The 27,136-nt window shown below is 38.2% G+C and overlaps 1 protein-coding gene across 1 annotated transcript in view; it reads right to left on the bottom strand.

The window, feature by feature from the left end:
• The window catches only part of LOC115222398, a 101,860-nt gene that overhangs the window by 8,326 nt on the left and 66,398 nt on the right, over positions 1 to 27,136 (bottom strand). The window contains exons 6-13 of the mRNA XM_029792628.2: positions 22,042 to 22,243; positions 17,560 to 18,119; positions 13,941 to 14,018; positions 11,717 to 11,766; positions 9,792 to 10,011; positions 9,057 to 9,365; positions 3,741 to 4,619; positions 1,205 to 1,342 (exon numbers count right to left, since the gene is read on the bottom strand). Coding sequence (XP_029648488.1) covers positions 1,205 to 1,342; positions 3,741 to 4,619; positions 9,057 to 9,365; positions 9,792 to 10,011; positions 11,717 to 11,766; positions 13,941 to 14,018; positions 17,560 to 18,119; positions 22,042 to 22,243 — 2,436 coding nt within the window. The remainder of the gene's footprint in view (positions 1 to 1,204; positions 1,343 to 3,740; positions 4,620 to 9,056; positions 9,366 to 9,791; positions 10,012 to 11,716; positions 11,767 to 13,940; positions 14,019 to 17,559; positions 18,120 to 22,041; positions 22,244 to 27,136) is intronic.

The raw sequence follows: 27,136 nt of genomic DNA, 5'->3' as shown, positions 1-27,136 counted from the left end.
TGTCACCAATTGTCTCATTTCCAAATAAGATCAGTTGTCAAGCAATGGCGGGGTACAAACAGAGACACACACAAATATATGTCCACCTTCTCTCTCTTTTCATCTGTCCCTTTCTCCTGTCTTTTGTTCTCACGTGACCGCTAGCCACTGTTGAGCGCTCTTTTCGTTCCAGCAGTCGCCGAGCAACACGTATTTGTTCGTCTCCCTGCGGCCATTAGGCACAACTTCATAAGCCAGCCCCAAACTCAACTCGTCCTGTCGAAAGACCTTGTCCTACGTCCTGGTTTTGTTCTGTTTTTTATTTTTACCGTTATTGTTTTACGTTTTTGTATTCTTATTGGTGTCACGTATTCTGTATTTTTGTTCGTGTACTTCGTTCGTTTTCCGTCCTCGTGTTGTATACATTCGAAGCTTTCTTCCATGGGATCTAATGCGCTTGGCTTAGATTTCCCATGGCGGGCTGCCATATCGGAGCAATCTCAAGATTAATCAGCCGAAATTGCTAAGATGATCTGGTTCTTCACTGATGACTGAGGGCTTCGAATGTCCCGTCCTGTGGTTCTGTGTCGTCTCTGTGGTGTTTCATGTTCTTGTCCATGTCTGTAATTATTTTTACTGTTTACCTATATATATATATAGAAATTCGGGGTGAGTACTTGATAATTATATATATATATATATATATATATATATATATATATATATATATATATATATACACACACACAATGGGCTTCTTCCAGTTTCCGTCTACCAAATCCACTCCCAAAGTTTTGGTCAGCCCAAGGCTATAGTAGAAGACGCTTGCCGAAGGTGCCATGCAGTGGGACTGAACCCAGAGCCATGTGGTTGGGAAGCAAGCTTCTTACCATACTGGCATTCCTGAACCTATAAAAACTGAGCTTTTCATAATTAAACTTTTAGAATTTCATGCTAAAAATTTATCATTTCATGTTATTTAGATATCCTACAAATCCATGTCAAAGATACAGAATAAAGCATTTTCTCAGGTTATGAAAATGTACCACCAGTAGGGAGTGTGTGTGACAGGAAGAGCATCTGGCTGCAGAAAATATGGGTGGTTGTGCGAAGTCTGAGATGAACCAGCAGTGGTACATGTGGCAGTTAATAAGCTAAAGCAAACAAAACATATTAATGAAATTTGAGAAATGTTACATGGAAGATTATTATTCGAGAGACTTACACTAGAGTTGCAAGCATTGTGGTATCCTTCATCATCGACAATTATGTCTTCATAACAATCAACATCCAAATAGACGTCATTTGGCACTGATGTAGCTGAACCGATTCCTGAATCAGTCTTGTAACTTAGATTGTCCATCTGAAGATTATTAAAAAGGAAAAAGAAAAAAAAACATTGTAAATTTACAAGGTATGGAGATAAAGGAGTTTTACAAGTCACAAATAAGAAAGGTACAAAGCGATACAAATTCCTGAATGAAAAATAAGTATTTTTTGTCAAATCAAGATTTCTATGAACTGCTGAATAGCTTCTCCATTGCAAAGCGTACATTTAATAAATGGAGAGGCAGCTACTTTCTTTTTAACTATTTTACTTAGAATAATTAAACTAATAGGTAGAATGTGTATGTGTGTGTGTGTGTGTGTGTGTATATATATATATATACATACACACACATTACCACACGCGCCAGCTTAATTCAATTTGTCCTTAGTCGAAAGACACCTGTTGTTATGTCCTGTTATTATTTTATTGTATTTATATTTGTGTAACATTGCCCTTGTTTTTGTATACATTCGCTGCTTTCTTCCAAGGAATCTAATGCTCTTAGCTCAGTTTTTTCCTTGAGGCTGGCCAGATTGGAGCAATCTCAAGAATAACCAGCCAAAAATGCGAATATAATCTGGTGCTTGACTGAGGATAGAGGGCTTCGAATGACCCATCCTTGTTTTCTTTATCGTTTATCTGGATGTTTTGTTGTCCCCTTTTGTATCACCTAGTTGTCCAGATGTTTTGCGTTCTTGTTCCATTTTGTATTTTATGTGTGTGTGTGTGTAAGTAACCAAATCTATTGCATAATTGTACAACAAAATTTTAATATAAAAGAATTGTGCAAATTATTGGATTATCATTTGAACATCATGCATAAATAGACAGATACACCATAAACACTGGAATTCAACTTGGAAGAAACTAGAAAACGAAATACACAAACTAACACACATGCATACATAAATATACAGAAGCACATACAATAATGATGCACAATACAAATTAATGAAAATTCGTCACACATCTTAGAGGTATAAAAAAAGCAAACCAAAGGTAAATTTCCCCTTTTTTGTTAATGTCCTGTATACCAATTCATTTCTGCAGTAATCGATTCAAAGGGAAAAGTCACTAAGAAAGTAGCTTTTAAATTCTTACTACATGCAGGTACAAATTTGTTCTTTTTTACTGTTTTCAGAATTGTTTCATTTTCGGAAATAGAAATATCCAATTCATAATCACATGCAGGATTTTTTTAAGTCTGCTGTATATTTTGCTAGATTTTTCTGTCTTCTTCAAAAATCCTTTGAATTCAATCTCGCCACTTGACAAAATGAAACTGGTGACCAGTTTTCTTTCAAAGCGAAACATTTCAGAACCCACTGGCTTGACACCATCAAGAGGGATACCGGAACGGACATGGACATAGCCAATCTGAAAGAAGCAGCCCAGGATAGAATTGACTGGAGGACACTGATCCATCGAGTAACCGAGAGTCGACTTCAACTGAGCGGATAGATAGATAGATAGAACTCAATTGTTTACAGAGTGAAATCATGTTTTTTTATGATTGAGCTAATAAGATTTATGCTGAAATTCTCATTTGAATAAGAATAGGTTATTTCGGGTGTCAACAGGTGGATTGGTAACGAAAGGGTTAATAGGCAGAAATTTCAACCATAAATGATAATTGCTGATATAAACCTGAAGAATGAGATGTCTGGGGAATGGAAGAAGATCAAACCAATAACTGGAACTGAATCACAGATTTAATTGTCAATAACAAATTGATTCTATGTACAGTGTCCAACTTTCTATAACAGTGTGAAAGCGCAAAATTTAGTGGTTAGGGAATTCAGCTCATGATGGCAAGGTTGTGAGTTCAATACCAGGTCGTGCATTGTATCCTTGAGCAAGAAACTTTATTTCATGTTGCTCCAGTCCACTCAGCTGGAAAAATTGGGCAGTATCTGTATCTCAAGGGACCAGCCTTGTCACACTGAATCTCCTTAACCGCATTAAGGGTTGCTCACCTACTTGCACATTAATTTTACAAGCTGGCTGTTCCATTGATCAGAGCGACTTGAATCCTTGTCATCATAACCAACAGACTCCCACTTAAACTTAATAGAGTGTTATTTTACAATACAGGCTATAACGACTGAGTATTTTGGCAATGGGGACTAGACATTGTTGCATTCGTGATTTTACAACAAGCATTCAAGACTTAATTGAAATAATTACAGCTAACAATCAAAGCCAAATTGCTGACTCATTTTCACAAGAACTCCCCAAAGAATGATAGCAAAATTTTATCATGCATTAGTGAGTTCTTATCAAAAGTTGTCATACTTCAACTCACATGATGTCAGCAACAAACTATATCATGCTAAATAAAGATAACCATGCAGAGTATATATACATAGCATTTGTTCCAACAAATTCGGGTTAATTTATGCATAAATGAAATTAAAATATATCCACTCACATGTTTGTATTTTATCAGTGACTGTGATTCTGAATTTGGATCAACTTTTTCTATTTTCAGCTGATGTAATTCTGTTGAAAATTTATAATCCAAGTTCTCATGTTGTTGGCTAGATGCTATCATCGCAGCATCAGCCAAATGGCTATCTTCTTTTATACCTGTTCTAGTTACACATTGTTTGTCATCGGGACTGTCAGTAGATGGGTCAGCAACTATAGTTTCGCTGCTAGAAAGTGAGGTGTCGTAGGGTATTAAAACCAACCCCTGTTTGCTTTCAGCAGCTAACAAATTCCGAGGAAGGAGCTGTGAATTAGTTGATGCCATGTCATTCACATCCGTGTTATTTTGATCAACAGCCGTAACAACAATGTTGCTTCTCAAAGAGTTTGGTAAATTGCAAGTGGAATTCTCCATAGCACAGTTATCGGACACTGAACAGGTGTTGCTTGGAATTGACAAAGGAAGTGCAACTACATCGGAATTCCATTCAGAAATGTCTGCGGGGTTTTGGTTTGTATGTTTTGTTGGAAAGGGGATGGAAACCAACTGAACCTGATGGTTGGAGACATTGCTAGAAGAATTAGGAACGACAGCGTTTTCATCATATTCTGAAACTGCAGAAACCAAATCAGAATTATTTACTATTCCAGAGTTTTGGAATGTGTTTGGAGATGATGATTGGGACTTATCATTTGACGTCACATGGTTTAATGATTGGTTATTGTTGTAAAGTGTGGGTAAGATTTTGTGATATGTTTGTGGGGTCTCCCTTATTTCTGTCTTCATCCTCATCTTGACTGCTTTATCAGTGCAGGTTACACCTGAACTTGCTTTTCTGGACCTAATTTTCATAGGTCTCTTGTATTCAGATTTTATTTTCTACAAAATATATAAAATTTAAAAAACAAAACTTAAAACTAGAATAATTTGAGATTCATTTCTAACTGCATATTTCAATGAAGGTATTCTTCAAGCACCTTTAGATGTCATCCATTCATTAACTCATATGTTTAATGCCTTCTTCCATGCTACCATAGGTATTATTACTTTACAGCTAGATACCCTTCTTGCTACTAGCCCTTACCTGTCTTTGAGTTTTTTTTTTTAATCCTACTTGTCCGCAAAAGCGAAAAGCTACACCGTGATGACAGGGAATGTCAACGTAATGTCACTACTTTGTTTAAGCGGTTTCACACAAAGAAATCAAAATCAAATTCGATGACTGGCATCCGTGCTAGTAGGGTGCAAAGAGCACCATACGAGTGTGATCGTTGCCAGAGCGGCTAACCGGCCTCCGTGCCGGTGACACATAAAAGGCACCATTCGAGTGTGATCGTTACCAGCATCACCTTACTGGCACCTGTGCCAGTGGCACGTGTAAAAAGATTCAAGCAAGGTCATTGCCAGTGCTGCCTGACTGGCTCCCATGCTGGTGGCACGTAAAAGCACCCACTACACTCTCGGAGTGGTTGGCTTTTAGGAAGGGCATCCAGCTGTAGAAACTGTGTCAGATCAAGATTGGAGCCTGGTGCAGCCATCTGGTTCGCCAGCCCTCAGTCAAATCGTCCAACCCATACTAGCAAGGAAAGCGGACGTTAAACGATGATGATGATGATGAATCGCAACCAACCAGTCATACACACACACACGGAGTTACCATTTACCACTGTTTCCACTCGCAAGACATTGACCAACTACACAAGAAGACAAAGATGCCAAGCAGCAAGATTGAACTCATAACTATGTGGCTGCAAAAGCAAACTTCTTGAGCCACGCAGCCATGCCTGCATCATATACATACATATCACCATCACCACCATCATCAACCTCCTTTAATGTTTGTTTCCCATGCTGGCATGGATCAGAGAGTTTGACCAAAAGCTAGCAAGCCAGGGAACTGCACCAGCTTCCAGTCTGACCTGTCTGGTTTCTACGGCTGGATGCCCTTCCAAACACCAACTTTTTATTGAGTGTTGAGTACTTTTAACATGACACTGGCACACACACACACACACACACACACACACACACACACACACACATCAGATAATAGGTATTTGCACAAACTCATTGATCAGAGTTCTCACAACATGGTTGAGTGAAACATATCAAATGACATCTATTAGTGTAAAAATATATTGTTTCATATACATAACCATATATAGAATACAAACCATATCGCATACCCAATGAAAAAGCATGCTAATATAGATTTCAACCATCCACCCGTTATTTACCAAAACCTGATTAATAATATCATAAGATATCTATGATAATGTAGCCCTCAGCTACAACAATACAAAGTGGACTCAGGTAAGATAACATATGTTGCTAACCTCCTGCCATGCAATGGTAAAAAATTATTACGATATTATCTGGTTCACACTTTCTGTCTCCTTAAATGTCAAGTCTAACATTGCTAGAAATTTCCTAGCCTAAATAAAATAAGCACTTCCCTATCAACCAGCAATACAGATATCTATTTACTAGTAATAACATTAAAGTGGGTAACAGCTGTTCCACCAACATAAACTAAATATATAAACCAATGATAAATGCACATGCCAAAATACAAATACATGTTCTGTTAAACAATCATGGAACACTGGATGATGATGATGAAGAAGACACCTCAACCAAACTAAATCAAACCTAAACATCAAGAATAAACACTTTGATTCTTCAATCATACATTTTCCTTCATATATAATAAGAATGCAACACAACTATCAAATTATATCTGGTGCTTTCAAGAACATAGTATCCACATTCAAAATCAAGTGGGAGATCCCCAAAATATACATTCCATAAAGAAATAATACAAAATGTGGGCTACATGTAACAAAAAAAAGATTCATACTTAATAAAGTTTTAGAAATCCGCAAACAATGTCAGATCAGAGATCTTCACCAAATGTGATCACTTCATTAAATATCTACTAAAATATTGCAAAATACTGAATGTATCAACACTAAACTATTTACCAATCAAACTATTTGTTGTGGAGTGAGCTGACATCCCCGCACGTGACTGTCAATGGACTGGAAGAGTCTTCTAAATAGATGAGACAGTAGACAGTTCAGGTCGAACTGTGAGGACGTTAGCCTCGTTATTGATTCTACATTGGAGTATTGAATTGTTATTGCGTGAATGGTTATAATAAGATAACCAACTCTTGTTACATTGCTTATAGTCATAGAGCTACATTTGCTACTGTGATATATTATTACACACACACACACATCATATATCGTTATTGATGATGTAACATTATTCCTCTTTGAAGATTTAATCTACTACAGACACTCCTGATCTCTAAGGTGTCTGACCTTTATGCTATCAGTCCCTTTCCTATATAAAAATACGCACGTCAGTACTGTCATAATTTCAATGCCCTAACTTTCTGTATCTACCATCAACCCCAGATTGAACAAGCTGAGGACTAAAAGATCTTTTGCCATGACTATATAGTTTTTTTTAATACTGTGTAACCAGGACTAAATTGAACAATGTTATTTCTTTATTTAAGATGTCAAGATGTGTGCAACAATGGTCAGCTGATAACAGAGAGAGAAAACAGAACTGAAGATGAAAATCTTTTACAGTGTCAAAATGTCCTGGAAATAAAGCTTTTGATGTCAAATACGTCAGTGTCAAATCAGTGGCACCAAAACACCTGTACCAAAATGCCTCCTGCCTATTGTGGGTACTTGTATGTGTACGTGTGTTTCTATGTTTCCAAGTGTCTTCACACTTATGGAAGCACTCCGTCGGTTATGACGACGAGGGTTCCGGTTGATCCGAATCAACGGAACAGCCTGCTCGTGAAATTAACGTGTAAGTGGCTGAGCACTCCACAAACACGTGTACCCTTAACGTAGTTCTCGGGGATATTCAGCGTGACACAGAGAGTGACAAGGCCGGCCTTTTGAAATACAGGTACATCAGAAACAGGAAGTAAGAGTGAGAGAAAGTTGTGGTGAAAGAGTACAGCAGGGATCACCACCATCCCTGCCAGAGCTTCGTGGAGCTTTAGGTGTTTTCGCTCAATAAACACTCACAACGCCCGGTCTGGGAAACGAAACCGCAAGTCCGCTGCCCTAACCACTGGGCCATTGCGCCTCCACGTCTTCACACTATCAACCACTGAGAGTACAAACAGTGACATTGTTTATGTGTCTCATGGCAATTTGCTATACTTGATAAGACATGCACAGCTAAGTAAAACCTCTGTCTTCCTCGCATACAGGCTTGTCCTTTACAGGTGCCAGTGTCACTTAAAAAGCACCCAGCAGACTCAAGTGGTTGGTATTAGGAAGGGTACCCAACCTTAGAAACCATGCCACAACAGATAGTTGGAGCCTGGACAGCTCCCTGTCAAACCATCCAACCCATGCCAGCATGGAGAGCAGATGTTAAAACGATGATAAAATAATGTCCTAGTTTTGTGACATGTGGAGACCATTAGTAGCAGTAGAAGTATGGTGGTATGTGTTGAAGGCAGCGAGCTGGCAGAGACGTTAGCACGCCAGGCGAAATGCGTAGCCGTATTTCGTCTGCCGTTACATTCTGAGTTCAAATTCCACCGAGGTCAACTTTGCCTTTCATCCTTTCAGGGTCGATAGATTAAGTACCAGTTACGCACTAGGGTCGATGTAATCGACTTAATCCGTTTGTCTTTCCTTGTTTGTCCTCTCCGTGTTTAACCTCTTGTGGGCAGTAAAGAAATAGGTATGTGTTGTAACAGCATGTCACTGCATCCAGCATTTGTTGGTAATTACCTACTACTCCCAGCAGGTGACACCTTTGCACCACTTAGGTGACAACCTTCCAAACCCATGGGTCTCTTTTGGGTAGGGTAGGCTGTTGCTGGTAAGGGTGTTATGAGGTCAGAGCGCAAATCTTACCGCAACCTCTTTTAGTCACCTTTCATGACACACAAAAGAAACACTGGGTCTATTCTTTAGCATGCCGGTTCCCACACAGCACTAGAGCAACATCAAGTGTTTTGCTCAAGGACACAAGGACACAACAACGCTGCCCAGTCCAGGAACTCAGCCACAATTCAGGCGATCAAGAACGCAACACCTTAACCACTAGGCTAGATGCCTACACAAAAACCAGTGAAAGAAAGAGAAAAAGAAGAAAAGAGCACAGGCCATACTGACTTAGGTACTCTCACCTGGTTCACGCCAGCATGGAGAAAGCAAAAGTACAAAATAATGAACATATTGATATATAACTACAAAATAGATAAGCTACTACTACTTAATTAAAATGTGTAAGATGTGACACATATATATAAAATTAAATTACCTCATTTCCTGCTTCGGACAATCGAGTATGGCACCTTCTAACAGGTATTTCTTGTACTGGTTCTTTCTTCACTGCCTTTGCCAATCTCTCCTTTGACCTCAGCAGCCAGCCAGACTGAGTAACGTAGGCTCCTTCCTTCATTTCTCGGTCACTCTGTCTCATTGACTGGCTACGTGTGTCCAGCAGTTTTACTTGTTTCGATCTTAGAGACCAACTTTTGTGATAAACGGGCTTTCTACTGGCCATACGCAATCTTTTGGCTATGCTTGTTTCCTTAGCATTTTGCTGTAATTCTTTATTCCCAACATTCTAAAACCATAAAAAAGAATTTTTTAATACATAAAATTCTGGTGGTTGTCAATGATTTGAATTTAGTTAATTCTCTAAGAAAATTGGGCAGAATATCAACCTGATTAGAAGCATTTCTTATTACCATATAAACACTGTATTAGCTTAAATTTAGTTTAAATGCTGAAGGGTTAATATAGTCCTTCAGACTAAAAATGGGAGTTTAAGACTGGCTGCCTATGGGAGGTTCTGTATACATGAGAAAATGTTAATACGTGACTTGAGGGAAAAATCAACTGATTTTTTTTTCTTGGAAATCTTGTTCTTTCTTGCCATCACAAAGAATGCCTTTTTGGTGATTGTCAAGCAACCACACTGAGGCATTTTAGTTGGCTGTTATTTTACTGAACTTAGAGATGTGAAACAAAACGTGAACAGAGGACGTACATAGTTTTCTGTGTCTTCCTTGGGTACCATTTTCCTTGTCACAACACCAAACTGCTTGCAGTGCTTGTTACCATTAACTTGGTCAATTTCAACAACACAGTTTTCTATACTCTGGCCAGGGTATGCATAAGGATCTGATGTGTGGCCAGAGTGCTCACTTGATTTCTCACTATTTTCAGTACTCAGATGTCTGTTGCTGCTTCCTCGAAGAGAATATGTTCTAAGAACAGAAACAAACAAATAGGAAATATATATATAGGTATGTTTAGAGTGCAACAGATTTTTTAAGAAATAACCAACAATAAAGTAGCCATACCATTCTATATTGACCACTGCAGACCAGTACAGTAGGTATCTGTGACATAGTGCTTTATATCTCATCACAAAATAACCACAACAGTGACGGTCTTACATTCCATCAGGCACTGACACTTAGAGAACTGTCTAGAAGCTATGAAGAGCACAGCTCACATCCCATCACACACTCACCATTGTTCTTAGCTGACACTAAACCTTAGAGAAAAAAACAAAAACAAACCAACACACATCGTTAACAGAAAATAAAGTTTAAAATGAGGAAAAAAAAAAAAGGTAGCTGAGTGGTATTATAATACTGAACTTACTAGTTTACGGTGTGAAGTCTTCACATTCTGTGGTTGGTGTTTGTAGAAGGTTGTCAGTTACACAAGCACTGGCTCACTCACAAAATGTCACCATGGCTCGGAATGGTTGCTACGATGGCAGTTGTGACCAGGCAAACCTTATCTAAGCCATGTAAGCATGGAAAAACAAACAATAAATGAAATGGTGATGGTGATGGTCACAATGATATGGTCAATGATGATGATGGTGATGAGTTGAAGTCTTGTCAGAAGAGTTCACTGTACATCCAACTGGGATAGTGTACCAGTTGTATGTTGGACGGCGGGGAAGGGGGGGACAGTGGCCAAAAAAAAAACTAAAAAAACCTGGGTATCGAGTCACTACACTTGTCCCCCTACCCTCAAAGCATAAAAGTCAGTGGAAAGGAAAATTTAGTCATTTCTGATAATAGTCAACTAAATTTATTTTTTATGAAGAGCAACATAGAATAGTGACAACACCATTTGACAAATATTGCTTCCAGCCATCTCAGGCTGTAGATTTATTCTCTGCAGAATGGAAGGCATTTCGGCAATGTCTGTGATCTACTGAAATAATTAAAGTAAGCAAAGACGGTCTTGCTTTGCTCTTTTTTATCACAATACCCATCAAAATAAGACATTAGATTCAAGTTTAGGTATTTGAAAACAAAACTGGTTCAGAAAACAAATTTCTTTGTGAGCTTCTAAGGATAAGAGGTTCAAGTTAACAAGAGTCTATGTAGTCACTTGATCTGATAAATGAAGCAGTTAAATCTACTTCAACAAACTTTTTAGCATTTATTTTTAAAATAGGTACGTTTTTGAAAAGGATATCTACAAAAGAACCTGGCCATGGATGAAAGCCTTCTGAACGATCTATGTTGTTTCAAAATCAGCAAGCTGGCCATCTTATAAAAACAGGAATGTCTTATATACAGAAACTTTCAATGTTTTTAAGTCTGTATGTAAAAGGCTTTGCCTCACCATCTAACACCAGAAGAGACTTTCTCTAACGCTAAGTGTCGTCGTGTTTCTCTCGTTAAGGGTAGATTAGAAACCAAATCAATTTCAGAAACCCTTCAACAACAGAAATTAATTGATGCCATATCAAAAAAAAAAAGCCAATGTGAATTCTGAAGCAACTCAAGACACAGTTGCAACAAAAACCCACGATTGAAATATATTGAATGAGCTAATTAACTGACGTTGCGGTACAACATCGTCAGTAGCTTCGTTACTGTAGAAAGGTTATCAGAACAAGTGACAAGTATTTGCAGTTGGGAGGATAAATAATTGGTATACCGTTTAAATGGTGTTGAAGATTTGGAATTCTCCTTCTCACTGCCAGAAGCCTGAAGCAAGAAGTGGAAAAGTTACCAATATAGAATTGTCAAACGATGAAAAATAATGCTTCATGAAATTAATGATATCATTTGTTATTCCTTGTTTACAAGCAAGCATATATTCCCTGAATAAAGATATAGAAACAGGGGACATTCACCCACAATCATACACTCTGAACAGATATATATAAAGAGAACTACAACCCCTGTTCATACACGCTGAATAAAAAATATATAGCTGGGGAGAACCATACCCCTACCCCAAACAGCAGAGTAGTAATATGTACATACAAACATACGTTAAGTGATACAAATAAAAGCAAGCAACCTTTACTCTGCACTGAGAGCCTTCTTGTCATACAATGATTCAAGGGTGGATTACACCACAGAAGTTTGATTTTGTCCTCTATTACCTTTCTCAAGGCACTAAGTGGGATTCATATACATACTGTATATCAGGATGCAAGCTAAACTCTGACTAGTTCATATACATACATACACACAAAATGCTTCTCCTATAAACAATGAACCCAGCTGGATGTTAAAGAATTTTTTTAAAGACTCTTTGACACAAAAATTTCAAGAAATGGAAAATGTTGGTGTTGGTGATAATAATCTTTACTTGACATATTCAGTATTCTTCATTTTGTTTGTAAAACTGGCATCCAAATATTATAATATCCATATTTGCACATATATGCAAATTATACACATTCATATTCACACATATATGCAAACTCTTAAAATTATACAGAAACGCACAAACACACACACACACACACACAAGCAGATATATGAATTGTTTCATTTGTATCGACCTACAGTAAATTAATCTATGTGGATTTCATAAAACTCTCACCCAAAAATCTTATTACGATATTTATATCTACGCTACATTTCAACTGGTTTGCTTTTCAATCATCACCAGGTGTCTTACTGGGTCATATATACATAGTCTTAAGCTGGATTTAAGCATCCTAATCCACTGAGCCTAGTGCATGTTCTTTACCAGGTGATGGATTGAGTCTACCACCAAAACAGGTCATAGTGGGATCTGAACACAGAATGTCAAGAGCCAGGACAGGTACCCCAAGGAGTCCCATCCAACATTCTTGAAGTTCTGCCAATCCCTTGCCCTAAACAGGTACTTTTTTTTTTTTTTTAATCCTCAAAAAAAGACGAAAGGCAAGCCTGACCTCGGTGAGAGTTGAACTTAGAGTGTCAGGGTTAGGAAAAGAAAGTAGAGCCAGGAATTCTATTGGACACTTGAATGACTTCACCAATTCACTTTGTACACATCCAGAAATAAGGCACCTAGTAATGACCAAGAGATCAAAACTGATTGAAACATTGTAGTATTTGAAACATTGTAGTACCATCCGAACATGGCTAATGCCAGCACCACCAGGTCATAGTGCTAGTGCATGCATATACAGCTGCGTGCGCACATACACGCGAGTACTGTCCAAATCTCCGACCAATCACATACAGCTAGCTGGCATTCAATTGGCGTATCAAGTTTTGGGCATTTTGATTGGGTTTTGGATAGAAAATTCACCAAAAAAAGTCACTTCCATTGATTTTTTAATGGCTTTGCAGGGTGACTGGGGAAATGTAAAGATGTGCACGACCATCCTTGGACGGTTTTGAATGACCATAGAAAGTGCGAGCCCTCTAACTGAAAAATTGTGGATTTGTATAAAGGACACACACACACAGACAGACATTTTGCCGTCTATATATATAGAGATAAATTTTAACAACAAAATCTTATATGGGCCCCGAAAGGCCATATGAACACTGACTGAGAACCACCAGCTTAGAGAAACAAAACTGCTTTAACTCAGGCTGTTGAAATTCATTTTGAGAACAAGATGTTATTATGGGCTTATGATTATTTCTAAATTAAATTACATCGTTATATTAGTGATTAAAAATGGGGCACATGAAAGTGTTTGTAAAATTGTTCTTGTTGTTTTGAAGATTATTATGTTGTTCTGGTATACAAAACTGCTTAAACATTGGATGTGATGTATGTTGTAAACTCTGTGATTTGCTATAACAGTATTTTAAACTAAGTTTTCTTTATATGATAGGGAGATGGCAAAAAAGAAAAAACGTTTGTGTTGTTACCCCTCAGTAAACACAGCTATTGTATCTATGTAAATTAACCGTTCCATTACCTTGCCTCGCACTGACTTTGTGCTCCTACAAGAAAACTTTCTCCTGGATCCAGCAACATGTGAGCGCAATGAAGATTGCTGGTTTCAGAAACCAAAAGAAAAAAAAAGAAAAGAAAAAAGAAGTTTGAGATGAGGGGAAAAGAACTTTAAGGACTTTCTGAAAATTGCATAAACTATTTGTCAATCAACACATTAGCAAGCACACATATACATAAAGCACAGTAAGCTACAATTATAACAATCCCTGTAAGATATTGTTGGCACGCTAGCTGTTCCAACCTTTTGGAAGTCTCATCAGCCACTTCCAACTTTAGTACGATAATGTGCATGAGCACAGCTAGTTGCTGACTTATTGGATCTCTTAAGAGTAAACCAGTGGACAAATTAATATTACTGCCGTTTAAAAGTGTAAACTGTTATTCACAAGAAAAGTAAAAACATGTTTGTAATGCAACACAAATTACGGTTGCCACTTTTATTTTACTCAAAGTTGAATCATCACAAGCTATTACATCGTAGTTAAGAACAAGTGCTTAAAAGATTTGAGCAGAAGAGGCTACATGATTGAGATTACTGTGCTTTATATACATACACACAAACACACTATATACATATATATATACTGAACAATAAGAATGAGTGCTCAACACAGCATTGGTGGATAAAGATTTGTTGATTAAGGCTACCATTGGTTTCATGTTATGAAAGCCCTTAACAATTATCAAGTCTTGGTGTGTTAATAAAAAATGAAGACAAACACTGATGTTCAATGTGATCATCATTATCATTATCATTGTGTAATGTCCGTTTTCCATGCTAGCATGGGTTGGACAGTTCAATCGGGGTCTGAGAAGCCAGGAAGCTGCACCAGGCTCCAGTCTTATCTGGCATTGTTTCTACAGCTGGATGCCCTTCCTAACGCCAAACACTCCGTGAGTGTAGTGGGTGCTTTCTATGTGCCACTGGCACAGGGGCCAAAGGAGGCTGGCAACGGCCACGATCAGATGGTGCTATTTATGTGCCATCAACACAGAAGCCAGCCAAGGCGGTGCTGGCATCAGATATGTTCGGATGGTGCTTTTTACGCGCCACTGACACAGGTATCACAACTACAATTTCCATTTAATTTTTATTTTGATGTTGATGTACTTGACTCAATAGTTCTCCTCAAACACAGCAGGTCGTCCCACCATAGGTATGATAATTGTTAAGGGCTTCCTTACCATAAAAACAATGATAGCCTTAAGCCACAAATAAAGTGTGCGTGTGCACAAATACAGTGATATTTTATACATTCATGTACATTCTAATGTGGGAAGACCTTTCACCGAGAAAATAGTCTCTAGTCTTAAAAGGAATTTCTCCCCATAGACAACCTCGATGTATGTACACACAGTTTTCTAAGAGGAGAAATTTGTCCGGCAACTATTTATGGGACACGAGGTTTCTTCCCACTTTTGAATGTACACAAACGAGGTAAATAAATATCATTGTACGAGCATATATTTTATTCAACACTGCTTTGTGTGACTATATATATATATATATATATATATATATATATATATATCATCATCATCATCGTCGTTTAGCGTCCGTTTTCCATGCTAGCATGGGTTGGACGGTTCTACTGGGGTCTGTGAAGCCAGAAGGCTTCATCAGGCCCAGTCAAATCTGGCAGTGTTTCTACGGCTGGATGCCCTTCCTAACGCCAACCACTCCGTGAGTGTAGTGGGTGCTTTATGTATATATATATATATATGTACGTGTGTATAAAACAGTCCTAATGCCTAATGAATATAACTCCTAACTCTCAAAATACCATGCTAGCATACAAATTCATGTATACCAATTGACAATTATTTCATGCATTTAAAAAAGAAGATAACATGTCAGTGAAGACTAGAGAAAGATAATGTACAGTGTACGTTGTAGATAGATTCAAAAATGTAAAGTGCCAAGATAAATACCAATGATAAAAGACTTCTAAGTTCAGCAGATTTAAAGTTGAATGAGAATTCTAAATGTTTCTGATGATATAATACTTTATCTTATATATTATTTAGAGCTGAGATATCCAATATATTTCTAAGATTCTCTATGCAACATATTTAGCAATACTATATTTCATATCATATCCAATATATCCAATACCATATCTGATGCTTTATCCAGTATATTAACACTCGTTTTATTCAAGATATCTAATAATGCTTCATTCACTAAACAAACGTGGTGATTTCCTCACAAATTGATTGCATGATCTTGGTTTGATGTTGTCATTGCCATTTCACTTAACACAGCAAATATAATTTGTGAATGGCAAAAGTAACTCCCATTGCCTTCATTCTCTACCTCTGGTCATTAAATAAGTTAATTTTTTGGCTCAAAAAGCAAAGAGCAAGGCCATGTAGGGGGACATGGAGTTATGTACAGGGAGGGTGTTCATGCAACGAGTTCAGGCCATTTCTGGTCAAGAGAGACTTTGAACCGAGCGGTTGTCGGCATCTTCACTATCTCGTCCGGCAGCTTATTCCACGGATCCGCAACCTGGACGGAGAAAGCCCCTCTCCTTCGATTGAGATGAAATCGTTGCAGATAGAGCTTTTCGGAGTGACCCCGCAGCCGATGCTCTGGAGCAGGAGTGAAAAACAGCTCTTTCGAGAGGTTACTCTTTCCGCTTATGATGTTGTGAGCGAGAATGAGATCACCACGGCGATAGTATGTAATTAATTAATGTGAAGGGTAAATATTCTCTTAAAATCAATGTTTATACATTCAATGTATGTGATGAGACAGTCTTCAATATAATTTCGTTTTATTTATATTTACCATAAACACATGACTATCAAAAAGCCATACCAAAGACATCTCATGTATCACAGAGACTGAGATTTATTGGTTAGTGCCTATCAAAGAGGTGCTAGGAGGTGATATTTTTCTGTGGAAACCATGTCATGGTAAACAGGGTAGAGAATGCGAAAAGACATAGGATGCACTATTCAAGAGCTTAAATGTGTCCTCCTGAAAGACAGAGGAGGAATGGAAGCCATGTATTCTTTATAAAAGTGCCAAGATTTCCTTAGCAAAGTAACATTAAGTCATTTTTGAAGACCACAGGGCTCAAACCCCTCTGATTTGAAAGCTAAATTATGAATGATGTTGATCTATTATAATGATGTCATACGATATAAATATGTCAAAAAGAGACCAAATGTATTGGCACTCAATATAGCATTTTTCAATTAGCAATCATGTTTTTAAAGTTCTAAAGCTTAAAACAGCAAACTCTAAGGGGTGAATGACCCAAACTAAAAGGCTAATTAGTTAACATTAATTAGCACATTGATAACTGTTATAGGATACGGTTTGGTAGTTGTCCTACCCATACAAGCATGGATGAGTGGATGTTAAAACAATGATGATAAAGACGGTGACACAAATTTTTCAGATTTCTAAAAGGAATGGTGTGAAAGACATGGTGATACAAAGTGAAATAGTTACAAATGAATTGTTTAGCTCAACCCTAGTAAACTTAACAATAACCCCTTTAAGTGTTTCAAATTCCAACAGAGGAAATCGGAAGAATAGATGGAAAGAAATTCAGGAAGATACTAACATTCCTCTTTTTTTTCAAATGATACATTTCACTCGTTTCATAAAACATCATCGCTTTTCTGCTGATAGCATCTAAATTCTTGGCTGTTCGATGAGTCATTTGCCGTCTGGGGAGCGAAGCATATTTGTCCTTCTTGGGAAGTTTGCTTTTGTTGGAACTGGTATCCTCTTTGTTCGACGGTGTATTGTCAGCAGAAGTTAGCTTGTCTTTGTCTTGCACAGAAGAGCAAGAATTCTCATCGACACACTCGTTAGATGCAGGTGACGTCAACGGACTCTTAGCAGTTTCATTCTTGTTGCAATCTAAATTTTTAGGGGGGCTTGATTTCTTGGACTCGGTTGGCAAGTTCTTAGTGGGGGAATCACAGCAACAGGTCGTCAACTCACAACAAGGTTTCGCACAGTCTACTTTCAACTTTGTATTTTCATTGTTATCACAGATGCAACCTAAACGGCAATATTCTTTATCACAGGCCTTAGTAGAAATTGCACAAGGCTTAGTTAATTCTTCATTATTCTCTGAAATCCAACACAAGTGACAGATACAGCCATACCGGCAACCTAGGCATGGAAATAAAAAAAAAATAATAATAGAAAGGAAAAGAAAAATACCAGACAAGATCAACTAAAGTTGTCTAAATTTACAAATCAAAAAATGAAAAGAAAAGTCTGATTTTTATCTTCCCTTTCTCTTTAACCCTTTTGATACCAACCCGGCCAAAACGGGCTCTGGCTCTGTAGTACAAATGTCTTGTTTTCATAAGTTGTGAATTAAAATCTTCCACCAAACCTTAGTCATAATAACTGTTCCTAACACCAGCTTAATGATGACTAAATTATTTTACAAAATTCTTCGTTATATCTAAAATAATTGAGAGAAATACATAACATCCCAAAATAAATACAGTAATGAAAGGGTTAACTCTTTTGTATTTAAACCGGCCATATATTCAGCCAAAATGTTCTGCCTCTCTTTTATGTTCAAACTGGTCAGATCCAGCATCTCACACCTACCCTACAATGTCATTCTAAAAATAAACAATCATATTAAAATCTCAAAAGCTATACAATAATGCATGATTAATTCAAAACAATGTGAATAAACAAGCATTACATTAGACAGAGTAATCTGAATGCTTAAGGATTAAACTGGCCATATCTAAGCTCAAATATTCTACCTGTTATACATTCAAACCAGCCAGATCCAGCCTCTCACACCTATCCTACATCAAACTTCTAAAGATAAGCAATCACATTGTCAATATCCCAAAGCTACAAGATAATGTGTGATTATTAATTCAAGACAATGTGTAGAAATAAGCATTACATTTGATAAAATAATCTGAATGTTTAACCCTTTAGTATTTAAACCGGCCATATTCGGCCAAAATATTTAATCTGTTTTATGTTCAAACTGACCAGATCCAGGCTCTCACACCTACCCTACAATGTTATTCTACATTAAGTAATTACACCATCAAGATCTTGAAGACATGAGATAATGCATGATTAATTCAAATCAATGGGAATCAATAAGCATTATGTTTCATAGAATAATCTGAACACTAAAGGGTTATGTTAAGGTTTTTAAAAATCCAAGATCCAAGATTTAATATTTTTGGTTTTGGTTTTATATTCATTTCGCAAAATTCTTGATGTGTTGTAAAATCCTGTGTTGAAACAGCTGTTTGGAGAATCCATTTTTGTCAATAAACACACAAGTACACACACTGGTTATATTTCACTTGTTTTTATTATTAGTCAACTCGTCAACCAGTAGACTTGATTAATCAAATCAGCCCCATTTGTTACAGTTCTTTCACTGCCATTTATGTTGGAGATAAGACAGGACCTGGAGTAATTAGGTCATGTTACTGATGAGGATCAAACAATTAATTGGTTAATTAGTTTATTCACCAATAATAATTCCTAGAACTTCTGGCACAAGGCCAGCAATTTTAGGGACACTGAAAGGATAAAAGCCAGAGTTGACCTTGGTAGGATTTGAACTCAGAATGTAAAGAACTGAAAGAAATACCACTAAGGATTTTTTTTCCCAATGTGCTAATGATTCTACCAGTGCCATAAGGCCCGAAATTTTGGGGGAAGGGTGCTAGTCAATCACATTGACCCCAGTGCTTCACTGGTACTTCTTTTTCATCAACCCCAAAAGGATGAAAGGCAAAGTCAACCTCAGTGGAATTTGAACTCGGAATATAGAGATTGACAAAATGCAACTAAGCATTTTGACTGACATGCTAACGATTCTGCCAGCTTGCCACCTCATAACTGACAAATGAGGATAAAAAGAAATCAAATAGAATCCAGGTGTATTTGTTTCTTTTTGTCAAAATGACCCCCCAACTAAGATACAAAATTTCATATTTGAAAATTACTTTTTGCCAACAATCATCTCTATTCTATATTTTTAGGTCAGGAATCAGGTCTTAAAATGGATACTGTTGGGTTCTCTACTGTTTCTTTCTTTCTTTCTTTTTGTTAAGTTAAGCATATTATTTAACAAACTACCAAATAATAAGCTAAAAAGAGGGGGGGGGGTGAATAGTTGTTTATTAATTGCTGAAGTAAAACATACATGAATATCAAAATATCTATACCAATTTCTTTAACCCTTTCGTTACCAAACTGCCCAAAGCCGCCCCAAAAAATTTTGGTTTATGAGACCAAACCGCCCAAAGCCGCCCGAATTTACCTATTCATATTTAAATGAGAATATCAGAGCAAATCTCTTCAGTACATTCGTGAAAACACGTATTATACTTCGTAAACAGTTCAACTACAGTTTTGTACAATAATCGAAGTGTAATTTTAATTCCGTGAATTTTGGGAGATTTTTTTCCGAAATTTGTTCCTATTGTGTTTTCAAAATTTGTAATTCTGACAAAAAATGGATACGAATTTCATTATATCAAGCAGCGAGTCAGAATTCAAAGGATTTTCTACTGAAGACCTTGATAAATCTAACTCTATGACTGAAAAAAAAAGCATGTGGTATTTGATAATGAATCTGATGTTTCATTTTCCGAAAGTGAAAACAGTGAATCTGAGATCTCCGACAGCGATAAAATGAATTGGCACCTGAATGGAGTGAAAATTTAAAAACTGTTTCTTTCGGTGATTTTTCTGAAGAAACTGGACCAAGCCACAGACTTTCCCAGAAGGGTAAAGCCTTAGACTATTTCTTTTTACTTTTTCGAATGAGCCTATTTGAAATCATTACGGCAGAAACGAACCGTTACGCTAAACGTAAACAAAGCGAAAGAAACGATAGTTTGTGGTCTCCCACAACCTTAAATGAAATTAAGACTATTTTGCCATAAATATTATTATGGGTATCAGAAAGTTACCCAGAATAACAAATTCTATCGTAAAATTTTGTTGTATACCCAATTGAATATTAGCTAATAACCCATTTTCTATAGCGATGTTTGAACAAAATTTTAATAATTTTATATTTTGTGGAATTTACCTGTATCTACCTGCAATTAGAGTCACTTTGTGACAAAAATTATAGTATAGAATTGGTTGAGAATATTTCATTAAATTATCTTCCAAAAATCAGATTAATATATCAATAAATAAAAAAGTTATAGTTGTTTAATGAAACCAGACTAAATTTATGATTATGTTAGAAATTAATTGAAACACATAAGGGGTGTAATTTGGTCAGAAATATAGTAACGAAAGGGTTAAATGAGTTTGATGCATTTAGTTATATGAACGATAGGAATACCATGATACTCAAGAATTACAATATAGCAGCTGAAGTGAAATAGATTAAGTATAACGCATGGGATATGCAGAGTGAACATGAGAGAGAGAGAGTCTTTCTTGACTCACCAGTGAGACCAGCCTCTGATAGGCAACATGGCTTGTCTTTGGTTAGGGTTAAAGAACAGAGTACGCCTACAAGGCCAGATTACTGACAGTGTTTAGTGTAAGGAACAGCTCAATAAATTCCCATTGGAGACAAATTTTTACACACAGGTGCAGGAGTGGCTGTGTGGTAAGTAGCTTGTTTACCAACCACATGGTTCCGGGTTCAGTCCCACTGTGTGGCACCTTGGGCAAGTGTCTTCTACTATAGCCTCGGGCCGACCGAAGCCTTGTGAGTGGATTTGGTAGACGGAAACTGAAAGAAGCCCGTCGTATATATGTGTGTGTGTGTGTGTGTGTGTATGTATATATATATATATATAATATATATATATATATATATATATGCGTGTGTGTGTTTGTGTGTCTGTGTTTGTCCCCCTAGCATTGCCTGACAACCGATGCTGGTGTGTTTATGTCCCCGTCACTTAGCGGCAAAAGAAGACCGATAGAATAAGTACTGGGCTTACAAAAGAATAAGTCCCGGGGTCGAGTTGCTCGATTAAAGGCGATGCTCCAGCACAGTCGCAGTCAAATGACTGAGACAAGTAAAAGAGATTATCAAAGTCCATATCTGATTACAAACCTGGTTTATTACATTTCTCATTTTTTGCTTTCAGCTTTTGACGAGCCAGGAGAATGCGGACAGTTTCCTTATCTAGTTCTTCCTCGGAAGTGTTGCAGAGACGGACTGCAGGTGCTTGACTGGGGTGTTTTTCTTTGTAACCTTTGCAGCCTCCCAGGGGTATCAACTGTGAAGCCTCCTCCAATCTCCTTTTCTCATCCATCTAAACAAGGAATAGATGCAAAAAAATAATGTCGCTTTAAGAAACAGCACATACAAAACATTTTCTCAGTTTCAAAGATAGATAATTACAAAGTGAAATTTGGAGGGGGGCGGGGGCACCTTAAGATGAACCTTGTTTAAATCAGTGGTTTTCAACCAGGGTTCCGCAAGAAGTTACAAAACTGCTAAAATCGGGAGTAATTATTAAGTCTCCTGTGCAGATATGTGTGCATAAGACTATTAAATTATTGCACAGGGGTTCCTCGAGCCAGTGGAATGTTTCCTTGGGGTTCCACTCCAGCAAAAAGTTTGAAAAGCACTGATATATATATATATATATATATATAGAGCAGTGGTTTTCAACCAGGGTTCCACAGAACCTTAGGGTTCCGCAAGAAATTACAAAACTGCTAAAATCGGGAGTAATTTTTAAGTCTCCTGTGCAGATATGTGTGCATAAGACTATTAAATTATTGCACAGGGGTTCCTCGAGCCAGTGGAATGTTTCCTTGGGGTTCCGCTCCAGCAAAATGTTTGAAAAGCACTGGTTTAAATGGATGAGGTGAACATAAGCTCCTTTCAACGAGACTGTTATAGGAGTAGTATTACATTCCATATAAACGAAAATTGATAATTCATTATATAGTGTGCCTCATAATGGCACAGGTAATATTAATCATTACAAAAGCACATCGGTTGTAATAACCTCATAGAAAAGGAGGGTAGCCAATTGAAACAACCTCAGTACAAGACTAGTAGTTATTTAGTTAGTTAGTTAATTTTTTGGCTCAAAAAGCAAGGCCATGTAGGGGGACATGGAGTTATGTACAGGGTGGTGTTCATGTAAAGAGTTCAGGCCACTTGTGGTCAAAGGAGACTTTGAACTGAGCGGTCGTCGATGAAATCAAAGCAAAAGAACACGCTTAAGTTCTGAAAGACAATTTGGTCTTCTATTTCTACCACTCCAATGTTTTCACGTTTATCATCATCGTCATAATAATAATAATAATAATAATAATAGGGGATAGCGAGGCTCAGAAAGTTACTTTGTTCCTGGAGACAGTGAAGCTAAGAAAACCCGCTTTATTAAGGTGCTCAGAAAATTGGTTTATAGGAGACCGTGAGGATTTTGAAATTGATATTTGGGTCTTAAATTTTGTGGAGTGAGACCCTTGACAAGTTGTTGACCACTCTTACAGAATTAACTAGAGCCAAGTCAAATGGAAATAATAATAATAATAATAATAATAATAATAATAATAATAATAATCCTTTCTATTATAGACAAAAGGCCTGAAGTTTGGGGGGAGGGGATTAGTTGATTACACTGACCCCAGTTTTTCACTGGTACTTAATTTATCAACCCCGTAAAGATGAAAGGCAAAGTCGAACTTGGCAAAATTTGAACTCAGAACATGCCCGAGACACTTTTTAGAATTAGAATATTTGAAAATAAACTCGAATTTTCCACAGTCCTTTCTAATATAGGCACAAGGCCTGAAATTTTGGAGGAGGCAGCCAGTCAATTACATTGACCCCAGTGTGTAACTGGTACTTATTTCATCGACCCCCCCAAAAGGACGAAAGACAAAGTCAACTCCAGCACACTTTGAACTCAGATTGTAAATATGGGTGGAATACTGTTAAGCGTTCTGTTTGTTGTACTAATGAATCTGCCAGTTTACCACCTTAACTTACTAATTAATAACAATAATAATAACCCTTTCTACAATAGGCACAAGGCCTGGAATTTCAGGGAAGGGGAGAGTTGATTACATCGACCCCAGTACTTGACTGGTACTTATTTTATCAACCCCAAAAGGATGAAAAGTAAAGTCGACCCTGGTGGGATTTGAACCCAGAAAGTGAAGACAGACAAAAATACTGCAAAGCATGTCGCCCGGCGTGCTAACAATCCTGCCAGCTCCCTGTCTTAACAATAATAATAATAACAGCAATTATCACCAACCGTTAGTGGCCGTTGCCAGCCTACCCTGGCACCTAAAAAGCACCATCCATATGTGGCCGATGCCAGCGCCGCCTTGACTGGCTTCCGTGCCGGTGGCACGTAAAAAGCACCAACCAATCGTGGCCATTGCCAGCCTACCCTGGCACCTGTGCTGGTGGAACCTAAAAAGCACCATCCATATGTGGCTGATGCCAGCACCGCCTTGACTGGCTTCCCTGTCAGTGGCACATAAAAAGCACCAACCAATCGTGGCTATTTCCAGCCTCCCCTGGCACCTGAGCCAGTGGCACGTAAAAAGCACCCACTACACTCATGGAGTGGTTGGCGTTAGGAAGGGCATCCAGCTGTAGTAACACTGCCAGATCAGACTGGAGCCTGGTACAGCCTCCTGGCTTCCCAGACCCCGGTCGAACCGTCCAACCCATGCTTAAACGATGATGATGATGATTTCCAAGTTGGGGGCACAGAGCACAAATTCCTAGGCAAGAAGTATCGTCAATTTACTGGGGCCCAATACTTCAGTGGTATTTATTTTCTAAGCTACAAACAAATGAGAGGTAATTAATCCCATAACAAAAACAAATAACTATGGAACACCAATGGGATCAACAGCCACAATATCAGAGAATGTGAATTGCCCGTTACGATATATTCAGAACTTCAAATTCAAAGAACGCAATCTGTTATATTATAGAAAGGAAGATAAACCTCCAAACAGAACAAGTTACACAATTCAGGAATAAACTCTCTTTTTACTCTTTTACTCTTTTCAGTCATTTGACTGTGGCCATGCTGGAGCACCGCCTTTAGTCGAGCAAATCGACCCCGGGACTTATTCGTTGTAAGTCCAGTACTTATTCTATCGGTCTCTTTTGCTGAACCGCTATGTGACGGGGACGTAAACACACCAGCATCGGTTGTCAAGCAATGCTAGGGGGACAAACACAGACACACAAACATATACATACATACATACATATACATATATACGACAGGCTTTTTTCAGTTTCCGTCTACAAAATCCACTCACAAGGCATTGGTCGGCCCGAGGCTATAGCAGAAGACACTTGCCCAAGATGCCACGCAGTGGGACTGAACCCAGAACCATGTGGTTGGTAGGCAAGCTACTTACCACACAGCCACTCCTGCGACTAAACGTTTGTTAATACAACCAACAGAGGAAAAAATATTGAAACCCAAAGCAAAAGACTATTTATCACTTCAGCTGCCCCAGTAGACGTTAACAACCTTGGGTTAAAATAATCGTCATGAGTTACTGGAACAATTAAGATATTTAATTTACTGCTACCAAATTGTAAACACGGAGATCGTTACCAGCGTCGCCTTACTGGCACTTGTGCCTGTGCTAGTAGGGTGCCGAGAGCACCATCCGAGCGTGATCGTTGCCAGAGCAGCCAACTGGCTTCTGTGCCAGTGGCACGTAAAAGGGAACCATTCGAGCGTGATCGTTACCAACGTCGCCTTACTGGCACCTGTGCTGGTGGCATGTGTAAAAAGATTCGAGTGAGATCATTGCTAGTACCGCCTGACTGGCTCCCGTGCCAGTGGCACGTAAAAAGCACCCACTACACTCTCGGAGTGGTTGGCGTTAGAATGGGTATCCAGCTGTAGAAACTCTTCCAGATCAAGATTGGAGCCTGGTGCAGCCGTCTGGTTCGCCAGCCCTCAGTCAAAATCGTCCAACCCATGCTAGCATGGAAAGCAGACGTTAAACGATGATGATGATGAAGAGATATGAAAGGTCAAACAACAGTTTTCTTTGCCACTTGTAAATGCTGTAACCCTTTTACAATCAGATCACTTTATCAAATGTAATTATTTATTCACATTGTTTTAAATTAATCATGCACTATCTTGTAGCTTTGAGATTTGATGATGTAATTGTTTATTTTTCAGAATGACATTGTATGGTAGGTACGAGAGGCCAGATCTACCCGGTTTGAACATAAAGCAGGTAGAATATTTGGGCCTGGCATGGCTGTGTTAACCCTTTCGTTACCGTATTTATTTTGAGATGCTCTGTGTTTCATTCAATTTATTTTAAATATAACAAAGAATTTAGTAAAATAACTTAGTTACCATTGAGCTAGTGTTGGGAACATAAATTGTGACTAAGGTTTGGTGGAAGATTTTAATTCAATTAGCTGTGATACCAGTGCCGGTGGCACGTAAGAGAACCATCCAAACGTGGCCATAGCCAGTGCCGGCCGACTGGCCTCCGTGCCGGTGGCACATAAAAGGCACCATCCGACTGTGGCCATTGGCAGCTTCGACTGGTCCCCGTGCCGGTGGCATGTAAAAAGCACCATCCATATGTGGCCGTTTGCCAGCCTCATCTGGCCACTGTGCCGGTGGCACGTAAAAAGCACCCACTACACTTTCGGAGTGGTTGGCGTTAGGAAGGGCATCCAGCTGTAGAAACACTGCCAGATCAGACTGGAGCCTGGGGCAGCCTCTTGGCTTCCCAGACCCCAGTTGAACCATCCAACCCATGCCAGCATAGAAAGCAGATGTTAAATGATGATGATGACTTATGAAAACAAGACATTTGTACTACAGAGCCAGAGGCGGTTTTGGCCGGGTTGGTATCAAAAGGGTTAAATAAGAGGTAAGCTCCTGATGTGCAGCCAGATTTCAATTCTTAAATGCAGCCTTGCAATTGTAAAACTGAAATGGCTAATGTCTTTCACAAAGGTATGAATGTCATGTCAAACAATCTGCTTTCCCTTCCCTAATTGATTTGTAATGTAGTACCCTAAGTAAAGAAACTTATTACCAGTTTCCCCGGTTCCAATGTTGACATTTAAAAAAAATAGGTGGCACCAACAACTAACATTTTCTTCAGCTTCAGTTACTTCAACAACTGCATTCCTCAGCTCCAGCTCTAATGACCTCCTATTCGGT

The sequence above is a fragment of the Octopus sinensis genome, linkage group LG19, assembly GCF_006345805.1.
Source record: "Octopus sinensis linkage group LG19, ASM634580v1, whole genome shotgun sequence".
Lineage (NCBI taxonomy): Eukaryota > Metazoa > Mollusca > Cephalopoda > Octopoda > Octopodidae > Octopus > Octopus sinensis.
This window is presented reverse-complemented; position numbering and strand designations above follow the sequence as displayed.